Below are 16,692 nucleotides of genomic sequence, written 5' to 3'. Positions count from 1 at the left end.
GAACTAAAGGTCAAAGCAACCATGCGGTGCTGAAGTTTCACACTTAGAGCTCTGTTAACAGCTACAGCAGTTATAATTCAGGCGTTAGATGGGGCACAAATAAATGTGTGTCAGTACTTCCTGTATTGTAACTTTATTAGCACTGTCACATTATTTAAACATTTTTATTTCAGCCACAGACGACAAAAATCCTGCTTGGTATAGACAACAAGACACTTCACACAACCACAGTGCGTGCTTAAAACATCAAAAAGTTTCCAATAATCAAACGTTTTTACTTCATTCTGAAACCTAATGCTCACAGGTTACAATATTTAAAGCGTCATTATCTGACTCTTAACTGTGCGACAACCACAAGTTTCATATTTACTTCTGGGTATTTTACATGAATGTCTTCAGTAGATAGCATCACTGTTTCACATTTGATTGTACTAAGTAGCGGCACTTGAATTTTTAATGTAGACTTTATCCAGTGAACTCACAATATAAGAGGAAAAATACTGTATTAATGTGCACCACGTAACAAATGTGTGAAGGGGGAAAGAACTGCACAGCAATGAATACATGCAAACCAGACAACTGATTAATTTAAGGCAAAAATGGGAGAAGGAGGTGTATTTACTGGTGATTTTCTGACATCACTTTGAGCTTTAATTGATCTCTGAATGTTTTATGAGTCCTCAATATGAGTAAAAGCCAGACTAAAAAGACTAACTACGCTGTTGCTGCCAATTCTGAATCCCAACAAACTTAAAGAATGAGTGAATTACTTTGATTATCGAGAGTTAATATAGAAGAGAAATTAAATAAAATGCCTATTTTAGCTTAATTGTTAAAGAAAGTCTTATATCAAATGAAGACGTTACACAACAACATTGTTAAGGGTTTGGACTGTTTGTCCGTTCTCTGCACAAGAAAACCAGTAACCACAGTTAAATGTTTCCAGTAACACTTGAATGTCCAACATGGAGGAAAGAGAGCATGTAGAGGTCTGGACGGCAACGGGGGGAGGACACTTTGGAGTGGAATACACTTCTAAAAGCATGAAGGGAACACTTGATCATCACACTATGACACAAAGTCAGTTCAGCTTCAGGGAAATCAGTCTGTCCAGTTAGGATGAAAGTCACAGCCGCTGCACTGGAGGAGCATCAAGTGGCCTCAGACCACTGCTCCTTCCTTAACCCTTTTCTCTTGTTTTAATTTTTGCTAGCGTCCTTGACACTGCTATTTGCATGAAATTGTACCTGCATCCCATTTAGGATGCAAAGGTAGTCCACCTCCTCCAGTAGATGTTTGCTGTGTATCCCAGCACAGTCCCGAGAGTGTGGAGGAGATACCAGGAGGAGACAGGCTGTGCCACAAGGAGAGCTGGACAGAGCTGTAGAAAAGCAACGACCTAGCAGCAGGACAAGTATCTGCTTCTTTGCTCTAAAGAGGGTGAGGAGGAGTACTGCAATAGCTCTACAAAATAAGGCTACTGATGTGCATGCCCCTGACAAAACTGCTAGAATTAGACTTACAACGATCTTATGTCCTTTAGTGAGACCTGTGCACACGGAGCATATATGACAGCTTTTAAAGAGATTGTGGACTCCATGATAAACATGACCTTTTGGCAGTGGGTCAGTGATAGTCTGGGGAAGCATATCCTTGGAGGCTTGCACAGACCTCCACCTGCTTGGCCAGTGATACCCTGACTGCTATATGATACCATAGAGAAATCCTCAGACTGACTGTCCACTAGCCAAATAGATTATCAAGTAACTCACTGATGCCTTGAAACAAATCTGGGAGGAAATCTTACAGGATACTATCCAGTATCTCATCAGGAGTATATCCAGACATATCCAGTAAACATTACCGAGGCACATTATGACACAAGCTGGAACAGCCTGTGAATTTATGTTTGACTTTGGTGTGAGGATTTTGGTTTCCACTTTTACTTCACTTTAATTACACAAAGTATATCAGTAAAGGTTATCTGACCACGATGAACACATATTTTAGTGTTCGCGTAATTTCTTGGAGCAGTGTAAATAGATCAAGGTTGGATTAATCTACACACAGCCACAAATGTTTCAGTGGCATAATTAAATGTTTTGTATGTGCTGCAATAGCTTGATAGTCACATTCATTCATCCATCATGTATTATTTGACCCAAACAAAGTTCCTGATCCACAGGAATGAATGCCTTAGTTTGATTAACTCTGTCCAGTACTCCGCAGGGCTTCCTCTGTCTCCACCAGCTGTAGTGTTTTTATTCACAATTCAGAAAAATCCTGCTGCCTTCCCTTTGAGAATGTCCTCATCATGATGTCTGTCAGCGATCACTGGGTGTGCTCCATAAGCGCCACAGCTGGAGATTTTGTGTCGTCCAGTTTCTTCACCGGATGCGAGTTGCAAGTGTTCTTCTTAAGCTGTCTGCGAGCATCTCTCTCTGTGACCAGGTCACTGCTGGCAAGCGTGTTTGAGACGTATGTAGTGTTTGTTCTAATGGATGACATGTCATTGCGGTGGCTGCGGGTCATGGTGACTCTGAAGGTGTGTGTGTGCTGCAGTTCCATCTTGTCCTCCTCTGACACTTTGATGAAGGGACACCAAGCAAAGGCATGACGGAAACCAGCGCGAAATCTGCAGGAAAAGATGGATTTATGTCCGATTTACTGATGTTTTTGAAGCTATAATATTATTTTTAAACTCGGCACAATTACTGCCAGATCACCTTTGGTTTAGACAGCAGTAAATAATAGGATTGTACATAGTTGAACTCATTGCCAGCCAGAATATGGCCAGATACACCTGACGAAGACACAAAAAATAATGAGTAAACACAAAACTACAGATTCAAGAATATAAAACAGAGAGGCATCCGTGAACCTGCTGAATGTAATGTTGCTTATAAATGTCTCTGTTAAATGATCCCAGTATGAAGTAGACATGGTAGGGCAGCCAGCATAGGGCAAACGTCACCACCACCACAACCATCATCTTCACCACCTATGGAAAATAAGAAGACATATGAGCCTGAGTAATTGCTGCTGTGTTTTTTTCCTTTAAGATCAGGTCAGCTCAGAGGATTTGTAGTCAAACTGAGTAGTAAAATAAAAAAAAGGAACAGTGTAACCTTTCTCTTGGCATTTATCTGGCTATGGTAATGGTCTGATGCCTCTCCAGGGATGTGCCCACCCCACAGCGATCGGCCGACTATAGTGTATGTCACCAGCATCACCAGCAGAGGGAGAAGGTAGATCAGCAATATAACCGCAAACTGATAACTACATGGAGAAAAAGAGATGAGAAACGGTAACACAACATTCAACCTTTAGATTGTGTCAGCTGTTATCACCAAGCCATCACCACAAATCCCATGTTAGTGTGCCGTTTGCAAATTCAATACCGTTTAAATTTTTTCAGTTTGTGCTTTTCTACATGTCTCTCACCGAGCAATAACTACTTTTTGCATTTGATGAAACCTGGAAAATTGCTTCGGTTTAGCAACATGAATAATAAATGCTTAATTTCTATGTCAGGCAGAAAACAACAACAAACATTTTAACCTTCCAGCAGTTTTAGTGCAAGAGGTCTCAGAGAAGCCAAGGCTCTGTCTACCTGTCTGTGGTTTGCTTTCTTTGTCAGGCTTTAGAGAATTAACCCTCTGGGGTCGCTGGACGCGCCGGCGCGTCAAAATCACATGACCAATTTAAGACGACATGGCTAAAAGATGCAGCATGTCTCCATTTCAACTTGGGTCGAAAGTGCGGACTTCAAACTATATACCAGTTTTTGAATTGTGTCGATGGGCCACGTAAAACCAGAGTTATGATAAAAAATACACGCGATGTTTTTTCTGAAAAAAACTGTGGTGTTTACAGCGGGAAGAACGGTAAAAACTGCGTTTTCTACAGACATCGCTAGCAAACACTCTCCGCTTGCGAGTGAAAAAAGAAAAAGAAAAAACACCCCTTCCCTATTGGTGTTAGAGTTTACCATGTCAGCCAATCAAAAAAAGTATAAGGCAACATGTGACATTTGGTTGTTTAGGGAGAAGGGGAAGTTTTTAGGAGTGACACCCGCAACGGAAAGCGGGCGAGCGAAAGAAAGAGTGAGAGCGAGTTTTCATATGTGAGACATTAGTGACGTTTAGCGTGTTTGGAGGCTATAGTTAGTGTGTTGTGTAGTTATTGTCTTGTATCGTGTGTCAGTTATACTGCTGAATTTCACATTTGCTCTAAAAAAGCCGTCAAAGGCAGATTCCAGTGTAAACGCTGTTCCCACATGGAAAACTGGACTGATGCACCTCCTGCTGTCAGACCTGCAGGGTTTAGGCCTGTGGTGTTCTCCTCTGTCTTATACTGAACACAAACTACATTTTTTGGACTGGCAAAAATAATTTGTGTGCCTTCTTATTTGATGCAGCACACCTGATTGTTCTGTAAATAGATTTAAATGGTTATATAAAAAACGCCCGAGGCCTTGGCTGCATTTTTAGGTAAATAGTACCATATAACTTTGTTGTTTGCAAAACTTGTGCATAATTTTTAGAAATGTACAATTTCTATTTGCATTTCAAGTTATGAAAATGATTCGTTAAACATGTTTGTGGGTTTTACAGTAAAAAATATAACTTTTTTCTACTCGGATTTTAAATTTTTTGTCTGAATTTAGATCAACTGTGCTAATATAGTATACCAAAATGAAAAAATAACTCAAATTTCAGATATTTGAGGTTGTGCTGAAAATAATGATACCAAACAAGGCAAGAAAAACATATTTTAAAAGTGAAATATAGACGTAAAATCAAAAGTAGTCAAAAACGGCCAATTATACCCTGGACCCCAGAGGGTTAAGCTTGTTATTGGAGACCTAAGCCAATCACAGAGATCAGATGAGTACATAAAGATCAAATTGAAGGAGTCAGGCGGATGGATTTGTCCTTGGAGTTCAAAGATAAAGTTCAAAAGTAATCATGTATAAAGACACTTTCCTTCTTTTCCTTTCTTCAGCTGCCTTCTGCAGCTTGAACCTGTGTCAATAACATGTTGTGAGCTGGACCGACCTTTCTGCCACACTTCTAAAATGTATGCTCATTAGCGACTTATAGAGGTTTTGATGAATTATACAATAGATAAAATATGAAAGAGTCAAGTTATTGAAACTATTTTTCAAGTTTTAAACTATTAAAACTTGAATAACTGAGCTTCACAAATGTTTCTGCTACCCATCACGTGCACAGAGTTTATGAGGACACACAACACAAGGTTGATGAACAAGAATGAATGTAAACATGAATGTGAGATTTGAACAGTTTGTGTGAAGGAGAGCTTCTTAGATTTAGATTTGTGTTATCTGAAGTGCACTTTGGAAGACATATATATAAGTTAAAACATGAAAGACTTCCAAGGCTGTCATGGTCCTGGGTCGAGCGACCCAGTGTTTGAGTTTTATGTATCTTTTGTATTCATTTGTGCCTAGCGTAGTTCACCTAGTTAATTTCTAGATTGCTGTTTAGTCTTGTTCCTTGGTTGTTTATGTCATCTCCCCCTGTACTAAGTCTCCCTGGTTCATGCGTCATGTCTGCGTGGTTATGTTTAGTTCATGTCATGTCTAATCTCCATGTTTCCTGTTTTACTTTGAAAGTCTGTATTCAATGTCAGTGTATTTAGTTTCACCTCTCCTGTCCTGTCGTTAGGTTCATGTGTGTCAGCTGTGCTCCCATGTGTGGCCACTTCCCCTGATCATCCCTCATGTGTATTTAGTCTCTGTGTTTCATGTAGTCTGTGTCGCGTCGTCTGTGTTCCCATCCTCTGTGTTTCCATGCCCAGTCTTTTGTATCCCCAGCCATCGCCTTACCATAGTTTGTTCCCAGTTTAGGTTTCTGTTTAGTTACTGCTCTTGTGCTGCCCTCATTCTTGTTTGTTTCTTTCGTGATCATCAGCCACAATAAAAGGCTCGCTTTTGTTTAAGTTCACTCCCGTATCCTCACTTGTGTTCGCACCTGGGTCCACCACACACATCTCCGCACGGTCTGTCTCCACAAACCGTGACAAAGGCTCTTTTTTAAAAAGCTTAATTTTCATGCCATAGTCTTGTTTGATCTTAAAACCACCTACGCGGTGGGGAATCAAGTTTGCCGGTAGTTGAAAAGCTGACTTTTTCTATAAAATCTGTTTAGCTTTCCAATCAAAGTTCTTAAATGCCTTTATTAAATGTTGCATGCCAAAATGCATTTTGGCATGCAACATTTAATAAAGGCATTTTAAAATTTTATTTAAAAAGAGAGTGCCTTGGAGTTCTTTGATGTTTTAGATGAACACAAGATTGATTTAACCTGAGCAGTCATAGCAACATTTAACATAGCCACTCCTCGCTTGCTTTCATTGTAAATGTAAAAATCTGATCAACCTCGTTCACTTTTAAATGCTGTATTAGAGGAAATGAAGCCGAGCAGAAGAAAAACAAGTTGGAGATCCAACTTGAGGTCAAAGTTTTTACCTTCTATGTAAACATTTATTTTATTCAGTTTTTGTCCAACTTTCTTTTAGATATTTTTGCCAGTGCTTAAGTAGCAACTTTTGCTCAATCCAAATAGGTAAACACACACATCTGCATTTAAACCTTTAAACACATCTGCATTTAAACCTGACAGACCTGTTAGCGATGTCACCATCTATGCATGTGTGTGTCTCTTTATTTCACCTTAGTTGATGTGTTCCTCCATAATCATCAGGCCAGTCAACCATACACACAGTTCTGGGGTAATAAAATCTTGTCACACTGTAGTAGCACTGAGGAAACGCCAGTGATACTGCCACAATCCATATCAGGGCAATCACCACCTTTGTAGAGGTGGAGGAGAGGCGAGGCTTCAGAGGATGGATGATGGCCATGTACCTGAAAAAGACAGAAACTTTTGTATGGTTACACCTTCACATGTCTTTGTCTAAAGAAACTCAGTCATAGGTGCACTGATAGGGAAAACAGGGCAATGCTTTAAAGCTTTTTTTAGTGTGTGAAAAAAAGTGACATTTTCTTTTCATGACAGAAAACTACCCACTCATCCATCAAACCATCAGCTACAAAACAACAGCTACAAAGCTGAGCAGTAATCAAAAGGTTCCTGCTGAGTGTTTGTTTTAAACAACCTTTTTTCAAAGTGTTTTTCCTATTTTGAACAAACAAAAACATTTCTTTAGTAATTATTTATTTGTGGAATATACGCTAACTGTCAGAGGTCAAGTGATAAAAGCCCAGGATAATAACCATTTAAAACCTACGCAATCCTTTTTAAAAAATATTCGGATACAATGAAAATAATTAAAAATTAGTGACATCCCGTAATTCAGGTTAATGATGATATATTAAAAAACTCCTTTCCCGTCACTCACTGCAGCAATCTACCATATAATACAGAAGTTACCTCATTAAAAGTTGAAGGTGAAATAATGTTAATAACTGCCAATGAATGCGGTAGCTATTCATTGGCAGAGCCAGTATGCAGTCTACTTTTTTCAACTTAGCACCATTACATGGTATTGTTAAAATTACGGTGAAATCGGTCATCTGTGGTTATGAATCATAAACTTACATTATTGTGGAGTGGCTTTGTCAATGTTCTGTGGATAATAACTGCTTCATGAGATCTTACATAAACGTTTCGCATAAAGATGAAAGTTTGAACCTATAACAGGTTTTTATTTCCTTTTACATTAATCTTAATATTGACTTCTCAGTTGTTATTTTCATTTCCATACAACCCAGTTTGATCTTAGGTGAGCAGGACCATTGAAATATCTGAAATGTCTAAAAAGTGTAGTTTTATGATCTTGAACTACATGTGCGTTTAACCATGCAGACACGAGCATCACTCGGTTTGAACAAAGGTGGCTTTGAATGTGGCGTGGTTGTTGGTGCCAGGTGGTCTGGTCTGAGTATTTCAGAAACTGCTGATCTATTAGGATTTTCCCACAGAGCGATCTCTAGAGTTTACAGAGAATTGTGTTTTTGGCTAAAAATGCCTTATTGGCACCAGAAGTCAGAGGAGATTTTCTACCTTGAGCTGATAAGAAGGCATTAGCAATTCGAATAACCTCTTACAACCAAGTTTGCAGAAGAACACCTCTTTTCCTGGCACATTTTGGGTCTCATCGTAATGTTTGAGCCACAGCCTACCCGAGTATTGTTGTTGACAGTTTCTTTATGACTACAGTGTGATAGATAAAGCACCATATCACAAAGGCCGTGTTCAAGAACATAAGAATGAGTTCAATGTACTCATATCTCCTCCAAAGTCCATCCATCCATTCTCTTCAACTTATAGTTGGTAAAGTAAGTATTGAACACATCACTAATTTTCTCAGTGAATATATTTCTAAAGGTGCTATTAACATGAAGTTCTCACTAGATGTTGGTAGCAACCCATCCAATCCACACATGGAAAGAAATCAAACCATATATGTTATGTGTAGTGATGAGAAATGACACAGGGGGAAAAGTACTGAAAACACAAAGAAAGGGAGATGCAAAAAGACATGGAAATTAATGACACCAGCTGAAATTACTGAGGTGTTACACGAAACATGATGGGTAAAACCAATGAGCTCTCTCAAGACCTTTGCAACCTTATTGCTGCAAAACATACTGATGGCATTGGTTACAGAAGAATTTCTAAACTACTCTAGGTCCCAGTGAGCACTGTTGGGGACATAAGCTGGAAGTGGAATTTCACCATAAACCAGCCATGACCAGGTGCTCCCCATAAAACTTCAGACAAAGGAGTGAAAAGAATTATCAGAAAAGTTGTCAAAGAGCCAAGGACTGCTTGTGGAGAGCCAAAGAAATACCTGGAAGCAGCAGGTATAATTGTTTCAAAGAAAGCAAGCAATGCACTCGCCCATCATGGCCTGTATGCACGCTCACCATGCTGGAACATGACACAGACCACTGCTAAAGAAAGAGCATGTTGAAGCATGTTCAAGGTTTGCTGAACAATCCTGTGACATACTGGAAGCATATAGTCTGTGGGGTGGCTTTTCTGCATACATCACCCTTCATGTAACTGATCTAAGGATGAGAGTTCATAGGACCCAAGGAGCCTTTGGGATTTGAAGACTGTCTGTGAGGAAGAATAGGCCAAAATCACACCTGAGTGATTTGACTAGCATGTGACTAGTTTCTCCATACAGGTGGCCTCTTGAAGCTGTCATTACCTGCAAAGTCTTTTGTACAAAGTATTACATACATTTCAGTAAGCGGGTTCAATACTTTTCCCCCTCTGTCTTTTCTTATTATTACACATAATTTATGGAAATCAATGGTTTGATTTCTTTGCGTTTTTTCGGTTGTTATCGACATTTGGTAAGAATTTCATGTCAATCGCACCTTTACAAGTATATTTACTTAGAAAACTGGTGATGGATTCAACTTCACTTATTTTACCCACTGTGTCCTTTACCCAGTCTGATGTAAACCTAACACAAAGAGACAAACAATCATTCGCACTCACATTCACACCTATGTGCAATTTAGAATCTCTAAGTAACCTAACCCCACTAATTGCATGTCTTTGGACTGTGGGAGGAAGACACAGTCCCTTAAGAAAACCCACACAAACATAGTCACCAGATCTTTATCCAATAGAGTAGTTTTATAATGGACACAAGGAGCAACAGTGTGCTGCTGTCAGATGAATATGGACCAAAATCTCAGAGGAAGTTTCCAGCACCTTGAGCAATCTGAGCCAAAAAAAAGTAAGAATTAATGGATCTGCTAGAAAGATTTGGTTAATAAACTGCTTTTTCAGAAAAAAAAAAAAACAGAAAAAAGACAATTAATTACATCAGATTTTTAAAAAGTCACATCAAAGTAGATACTATAAGAGTAATGGAAAAGAAGAGTATTGGGAATTGATTAATACCATTTAAAAATGATTCACACTTTCAAAATTAAAATAAAAAACTAGTCCTTCTTCCATTATCTGCTCGTTATCGAGGTCCTGAGCACAAGAGCAGCAATCTAAGCACAGTTTCCAGACCTTCCTTCCCCGCGAATACTAAAGATTGCTGATTGCTGTTATAATGTTTCAGTATTTAGTCCAGCATCATTTTGCTTGCAGAGCTACCTGAAAACACTTGGACACTTGGAAAATCAAATAGTTGCTGCGACAGCTGTGGTTTCCTTCATGTTTCAGTCAAAGCTGTCAGGTCATCCCCACTAAAGCATCAATGATCTGACATTTTTCAGCAGCCCACAGGTGTTCTGTGGGATTTAGGTCAGGCCTCTGAGAGGAGGACCACACTGACTTGGATGTTTTCTAGTTTTTCTTTCCATCCCATAGTGGTTTATTTTATATAAGATAGCTTTATTACAATCATAAGAGTTTATGGATAGTTTAAATCCACAAAGAGGTTTTGCTGCATCATATATAGGTGAACAATTCTGAGTTTATCAAGTAAATCATGATGAAAATAAAACAAAAAACAAATAGTTCTTAATAACACATTTAATTCTCAGTTTGTGTTCCCGCTGTGTGTTCAAAATCATTGTAAGGTTGTCATTAGGGTGAAACACCCTTCTTTGATGTCGATTATTTTTATCTTGAAGGAGTGTCATATTGCATAAGGTCGCTCCTATAAATTTGTAACTAACTTACTACAAGTATCACATACTGAGCATAGATTTTATACCTTGCTCAGTATATGATATTTTATTCAGGCTGACCATTCATGCTCCAGTAAGCATTACTGGCATCTGTGTTTCATCTGTGTCCGCCTGCTGACCCATATCTCCTTCATGCAGCATTTTCATTTGCACTGGCTGCTGAGAATGAGAGAAAATCATGCTCCTCAAGGAGCTGTTGTTTGAGCTCAAATGTCGAAACCCTTACTCTTCCAGAAACTCTGAAAATGATCCGTGTTCTTGCAGAAAAGAGATGCCTTTGCCCAGATCTGCTAGTTGCTTGAAACAATATGCCACTATGTTGATTTTTTTCATTAAGTTGTGATGATTCCTTTTTTTGACTGTTTTCATAATGCACTTTCTAAATGGTGTTTGCATAAAATGGGGATCAGTCACCCCATTAGTGTCTGATTGATAGCACAAAAGAGTCTCTGATGTAATGACTTGTTCATTTTAATGGCAGTTGACCTCATATTTTTCACATGATCCCTTTGGCTCCAGTGCTGAGTTCCCCTTTTTTCCCCTGTCGCTCATGCCCCCAGCCTCCCTCCTCTCACCTATTTAAATCCCTTTTTGTGTAGGTGTTTCTATGTTTTTGTTGCTGTTCAACTCTGTGAAGGTGGTGCTACTCCATCCCTGGTCGGCACAGATGTCTGCCTTTTCCTAATCACCTCTAATGACATTTAAACTACAGCTCATTAATCTGTAGACATGTTCAGACAACTAGATTTTCAAGCCTAACTCTGTGATTTTTTCACACTTCATATGCTCATATACTGGTTTCCCTGTACTCCAGATTGCCTGCTGTGCCAGTCTACCTTTTTTAATGCACAGTATAGCTCATTGTCTGTATTCACTTATTCTGAACTCTATAGGAGAGCGTTCTTACCTGTCCACTGCAATGGCAGCCATTGAGTATATGGACGAAAACATGGCGGTGATGGGGAAGAAGTTCTGAAACCTGCAGTAACCCAAGCCAAAGTACCAGTCATTGTGAAGCGCATACACAAAGTTAAAAAGGGTGTTAAAGCTCGCCATGGAAACGTCAGAGAAAGCCAGGTTGACAATGAAGTAATTGGTCACAGTCCTCATGCGCCTGTGAGCGAGGATAATCCAGATCACTGTGACGTTCCCAGTGATGGACACCAGGATGATGAGGGAGTACGCTATAGCCCAGAGAGCCACCTGGGAGAGGAGAGGAGACCTTTAATGTCAGCATCTTATACACAGTTACAAAAAAAAACCACAATAAAGGAACTCACAAATACGTATATATTTGCAATCCCCACCCTATCCCTGCACAGGATGTCTACAGCAAGTGGTATATGGACTGACACTTTTGTAGCACATTCCTAATTTATTTCAGCACTCAAAGCATTTTCTTACTACAACCCTCATTAGCCCATTTGTACAAACATCTTTTCCTGTGTCTGAGTGCTTTTATCCTAATGCTCACACTCGGATGGATACATCAGGGGAAACTAAGGGTTTAGTAGCTTGCTCAAAGATACCTCAACATAATGACAAGAGGAAAAGAGATCGAGCCACCAACCTTACAATTAGTAGATACCTCAGTCTACCTCCTGAGACGTAACAACTCTGAACAACAAACATTTTCAGAAATCTTACGTTTCTTTACACAGGGAATTCCAAGTTTATCTCATTCCCCAAAGAGAGATAAACTGATCAAAGTCTGCTTCCAGGTAAAGTCTATTCTGAGACGAGCAACCAGCAATCTTCAGCATTTTTTAATATCTGTAGACCCCGTTCCTTTCATTGACTGACCTATAAGAAAATTAAAAGGACAGACATGCTGCACTTTATCTGGGGCCAGAAATGAAAACCCTGACATCCATCACCTGTTCATACCCAGCCAACCACTGTCGTAGAAATGTAAAGCAATGAGCTACTTCAGACAGCCAAGCACAGATAGGAGGAGAGGACTGTAAACTGTGCACGGTGTGGTGCAGGTTTAAATGACAGTGGGGGAGTTAAAAGCGTTTAGAGGAATGAGCAAAAAGCCTTCAGATAACTTAACTAATATACAGTCTGTGAAGTGAAAATGTCCTTTGAATCGGCCCCACATTTTGTCCCTGAGACAAATAACATTCACCAGTAAGCCTTTACTTCATTCTGTTGAGTTTCTGTCTGTTTCAGGCACTTTACTTAGATTTCACAACAATGATGTCACTGACATATGGTTTTTACCCTTCAAAATTACACAAGTAAAAAAAAAGAATACACCTGTTTACTTCACTGAGTCGTCTTTCTTACTTCTTTCATTAATATCATCATCAAAATTTCATCTTTTTAAATTCTGCAGTTCTGATTTTAATCACTTTCATTTGTTATCTCAGTGTTTTTCTCTCACCTGCCAGTCGGGCTGTTGGAACTGATTCCAGGTGGTCTCGTTCCCGTCCTCCAACCACTCAGTGGTCATCGACAATGGCCATGAAGTGGTCTCTTCGTCTCGTTCAATATGTTGTATCAGACTACCGGCGTCCATGTTGGCTTTCTGTCTTACCGGTGACAGAACCTGTAGATATAATTGTATATACGTTGTGCGTCATGCGTAATTATCCACAATGACCGACAAATTAAAAAAGAAAAAAACACTCTATTGTAGGGGGATTATGAGTAAATACACTCGCGTGTGTATCATTGTGTCTATAAAATGATTTCTTCATTTTTGTACGCTATAATTAGAGGCACTAAAACCACCCCAATAATAGCTAATTTCCCCACTACAACACGCACTAGCTTTAAGCTGCATCAACTCCAAAACAAGGTGCGAATGTGTTAATCTCCTTGCTGTTCATTGTAGTCTTTAGAGCGGTTTCAATTTGTATTAAAGTTTTTGAGTCTGATTTGAGACAACCATATCAGTCGTTGTGACGGCATCTGGCTAAAGTATTAACAACAGGATGCAAGTATTACCGTGGTGACAACTTCCAGACTCTCCCGACAGCTTAATTTTTTTGCGATTGTTTTAAAAAAAAATTTAAATGACTTTCTTTCTTATTTTGTTTTATTATATCTTAATTCATTTATTAATTCATTAAAGGTGCTTTGAGATTAACTAAATAAATGCACGACTGAGCATGAATTACGCACATTTGTCACATACAGTCTGTTTATTTGGCTGCCTTAACTCCACAAGTGATAAATTCATGCACTGGACAATACCCGGAGAAAACCTAAACCTGAATCATATTATTAGTTTTCATATGTCTTACCCGTCTATTAATGGTCAAGTTGAAACTCAATCCATTGCTTTTGTCCGAAAATCAGATTCCTTCTGCGTAAAGGACAAACAGGTCCATCCAATAATCCATTAAGGTATTTCTCCGGATTCCCCGCTCACTCCTTCTCACACACGCATATATTCTGCCTCTCTCTACTGGAATGTGTGACTTGCTCATGTTGATCTGAGAGTGAGAAGCGCAGACGTTCAGGCACGTTACCGTGCGCGCAGACTCGCGCCAAAATCCTCCACTACCAGAGGGAGAGAGATGAAGAGAGGTACGAGGTGTAAAATCCTGACAAAATAAACGTCTAACAAGAAAGATAAATGTGATGGAAAGAACTAAGACTTAAACAGAAAATGAAAAATTGCGAGACTTGTGAGAGCAGTGCCTGATTTCCGTACTCCATCTCTAAAATAGACGAATATCAACAAGATGATGGAGAGGGGGAAACAAATGTAAGAGGCCTGGACAGAGAACGGGAAAGCTAGGGTGGTCCGAGAAGAAGGAAAGAGAGAGGTGTACCCCTGCATTTTACCGCTACTGCTGTAATTTCTTTACAGCCGTCAATTTTCACCGCTTGACAAGTCTGAAACACTTTTGAGATGGTTTCTTGTGAAATTGCCCGAACCCATCAGCACTACCCATCTTCTATGCCTACAAAAAACAAAAAACAACAAAAAAAACGAGGACACACATATGTGTCTATCCTGGTGGTCTCATACTGAGAGCCTCTAGAAGAGAGCCTGCTGCACTCATTCACCCTTTTTCATTGTGAATTTGAGCGTGCTAAAAATGCACAATCAGGTGAGAGCTAGAGAAAAAATGATTCTTCAGTTGAGTTTTCAATAAAACTCTGAAAGCAACAGTGAAGCTCTTCTATTATTGAGGTCTTCAGCCAAGCTGCAATCACTACAAATCCATCTAAGTAAGAATGTCCCCACCAAGAGATTACATTTGTGGATTTTGGCATGACTGTAGAGAGTTTTTCCTTCTTTTTTTTAACTGCATTGTTAACACCTTCTGCATGCTTTTTCTAGCCTTCCAAACTGTTGTTCAATTTTGAGGAACATGGTTTGTGTCTGTGAATTTTGTTTGAGGTTCTTCATGTTGTTCTTACCATTTAGTCATTAAAAAAATTGCACAGCAGAAATCCAGCATTTACCAGAATTCAGCTCACACTGTCCCACATAGCAAGCAGGTCTGGCCCGGATCTGGTATCAAGCCGGCACTGCTGGTTGATTTCTAGCATGATAAGACTAATTTCATCCAGATATGGGCCAGGTCCGGCATAGATGGCACTGTTTATGTGATGGCATGCCACATCTAGCCCGATTGTAGTTTGGGTTATGTGGCCCAGGCTGATAGAAAACAGGTCTGGCCCGGATCTGGCATCAAGCTGGCACTACTGACTGACCGGTGTCATGGCAGGGTGTCCACATGTGGGCTAGGTCCGGCACTTCACCCGTTGCCTACTGGTGGTGGTCAGAGGGCCCGGTGGCGCCAGTGTCCGGCAGCCTCGCCTCTGTCAGTGCGCCCCAGGGTGGCTGTGGCTGCAATGTAGCTTGCCATCACCAGTGTGTGAATGTGTGTGTGAATGGGTGGATGACTTTGGGGTCCTTAGGGACTAGAAAAGCGCTATACAAATACAGGCCATGATGGCACTATTTATGTTCCTATTTTAGTTAGAAGACCCAAATGCCATGTTGTAACACTATACTGCTATAGTAGCCAACTTTTCAAGTACAGATTTGACAGGTTTGTGCGTGTACACTTTATTCAAAACCTAGTGACAGTTTACTCATCTTTGCCAGTGGGTGGCTGTAGCTCAGGCGGTAGGGCAGGTCACCTACTGATCGGAAGGTTAGTGGTTCGATCTCTGGCTCTTCCAGTCTCCAAGAGTGTGAATGTAGTTAGGAAGCACCCGTTTTAGAGAAAGTGTGTCGTTGGGTGAATGTGGCATATTGTATAGAGCACTCTAAGTAATGTGGGAGAGTAGAAAAGCGCTATATAAAAATCAGTCCATTCACTGTCTGAACAGAGTTTCGTCATGTTACTTTTGGACTGTTATGTTCCGGCACATGTTGTTATTACATGGCTTGATTAAGGTACACATTAGGCTGACATCTGGGCCAGCAGTGTGTCTGCAACTGGCCACATGCTGGCCCATGTGTGGGCCACCTCTGGTAAACCTGATATAGGCCACCAAAGGGCCATCATTCTTTGCGGTATGTGGGCCATGTGTAAGCACATTGTGTGGGCCAAATCAGGGCCATACCAATTTTGCTATGTGGAGTCTGGTAATGAGTAATTTCTCCCAATGAAAAACAAAAGAGGTGCCCAAGAGAGTAGCAGTTTTGATATTTTATCTAATGCAGTTATCTGAGGCAAACAGAAAAGTGCCGCAGAGTTGAAAGTGATGTTAAAAAGTCATGCCATGATACTTGTTTAAGTCCAGCCCTGTGCTTGCAGTTTTTGAAAAGTCACACATTTAAAAAGGCTGCAGCTGTCTACTTTCAGTTAGAGCTGTGCCTCTGAAAAATGACAAAACACTAACAGGTCCTCAGGAGATCGTATCACTGCCAAACTGCAGTAAAACATAAACCTGACTAAAAGTATTTGCATGTGAGTTGTGTGTTGTTCTTATGAACAATCCGTGTGTTGGTCTGGAAAGGGTTCTCTTCACATGAAATTATAGACAGTCTTTGTGCGCTTATATTGAAGAAATATGAAGCCACAAAAACTCAAATACAGCAGTTTGTCATTGGA

General features: G+C 40.0%; 1 protein-coding gene across 1 annotated transcript; it reads right to left on the bottom strand.

The window, feature by feature from the left end:
* Positions 1-117: 117 nt before the first annotated feature.
* tacr2 (tachykinin receptor 2) lies at positions 118-14,401 on the bottom strand. Its single transcript, XM_084931826.1, has 8 exons — positions 13,915-14,401; positions 13,050-13,214; positions 11,568-11,863; positions 6,701-6,895; positions 3,129-3,279; positions 2,882-3,001; positions 2,727-2,803; positions 118-2,635 (listed from the first exon to the last, which is right to left on the bottom strand). The coding sequence occupies exons 2-8, from the start codon at positions 13,182-13,184 to the stop codon at positions 2,332-2,334; spliced, it is 1,278 nt and encodes a 425-aa protein (XP_084787952.1). The 5' UTR covers positions 13,185-13,214; positions 13,915-14,401; the 3' UTR covers positions 118-2,331.
* Between the last annotated feature and the right edge of the window lie 2,291 nt (positions 14,402-16,692).

Source organism: Perissodus microlepis, chromosome 1, assembly GCF_051167445.1.
Source record: "Perissodus microlepis isolate ML-2025 ecotype Zambia chromosome 1, ASM5116744v1, whole genome shotgun sequence".
Lineage (NCBI taxonomy): Eukaryota > Metazoa > Chordata > Actinopteri > Cichliformes > Cichlidae > Perissodus > Perissodus microlepis.
Note: the sequence above shows the minus strand (reverse complement) of the source record. Positions and strands in the feature narration are given on the sequence as shown.

Excerpts from the sequence above, each read along its gene's own strand:
- tacr2 (XM_084931826.1), bottom strand. The coding sequence starts at position 13,184 with ATGGACGCCGGTAGTCTGATACAACATATTGAACGAGACGAAGAGACC. Across the intron at positions 11,864-13,049 it reads TCCAACAGCCCGACTGGCAG|GTGGCTCTCTGGGCTATAGC; the intron begins GTGAGAGAAAAA and ends CTCCTCTCCCAG. Across the intron at positions 3,002-3,128 it reads AGATAAATGCCAAGAGAAAG|GTGGTGAAGATGATGGTTGT; the intron begins GTTACACTGTTC and ends TATTTTCCATAG.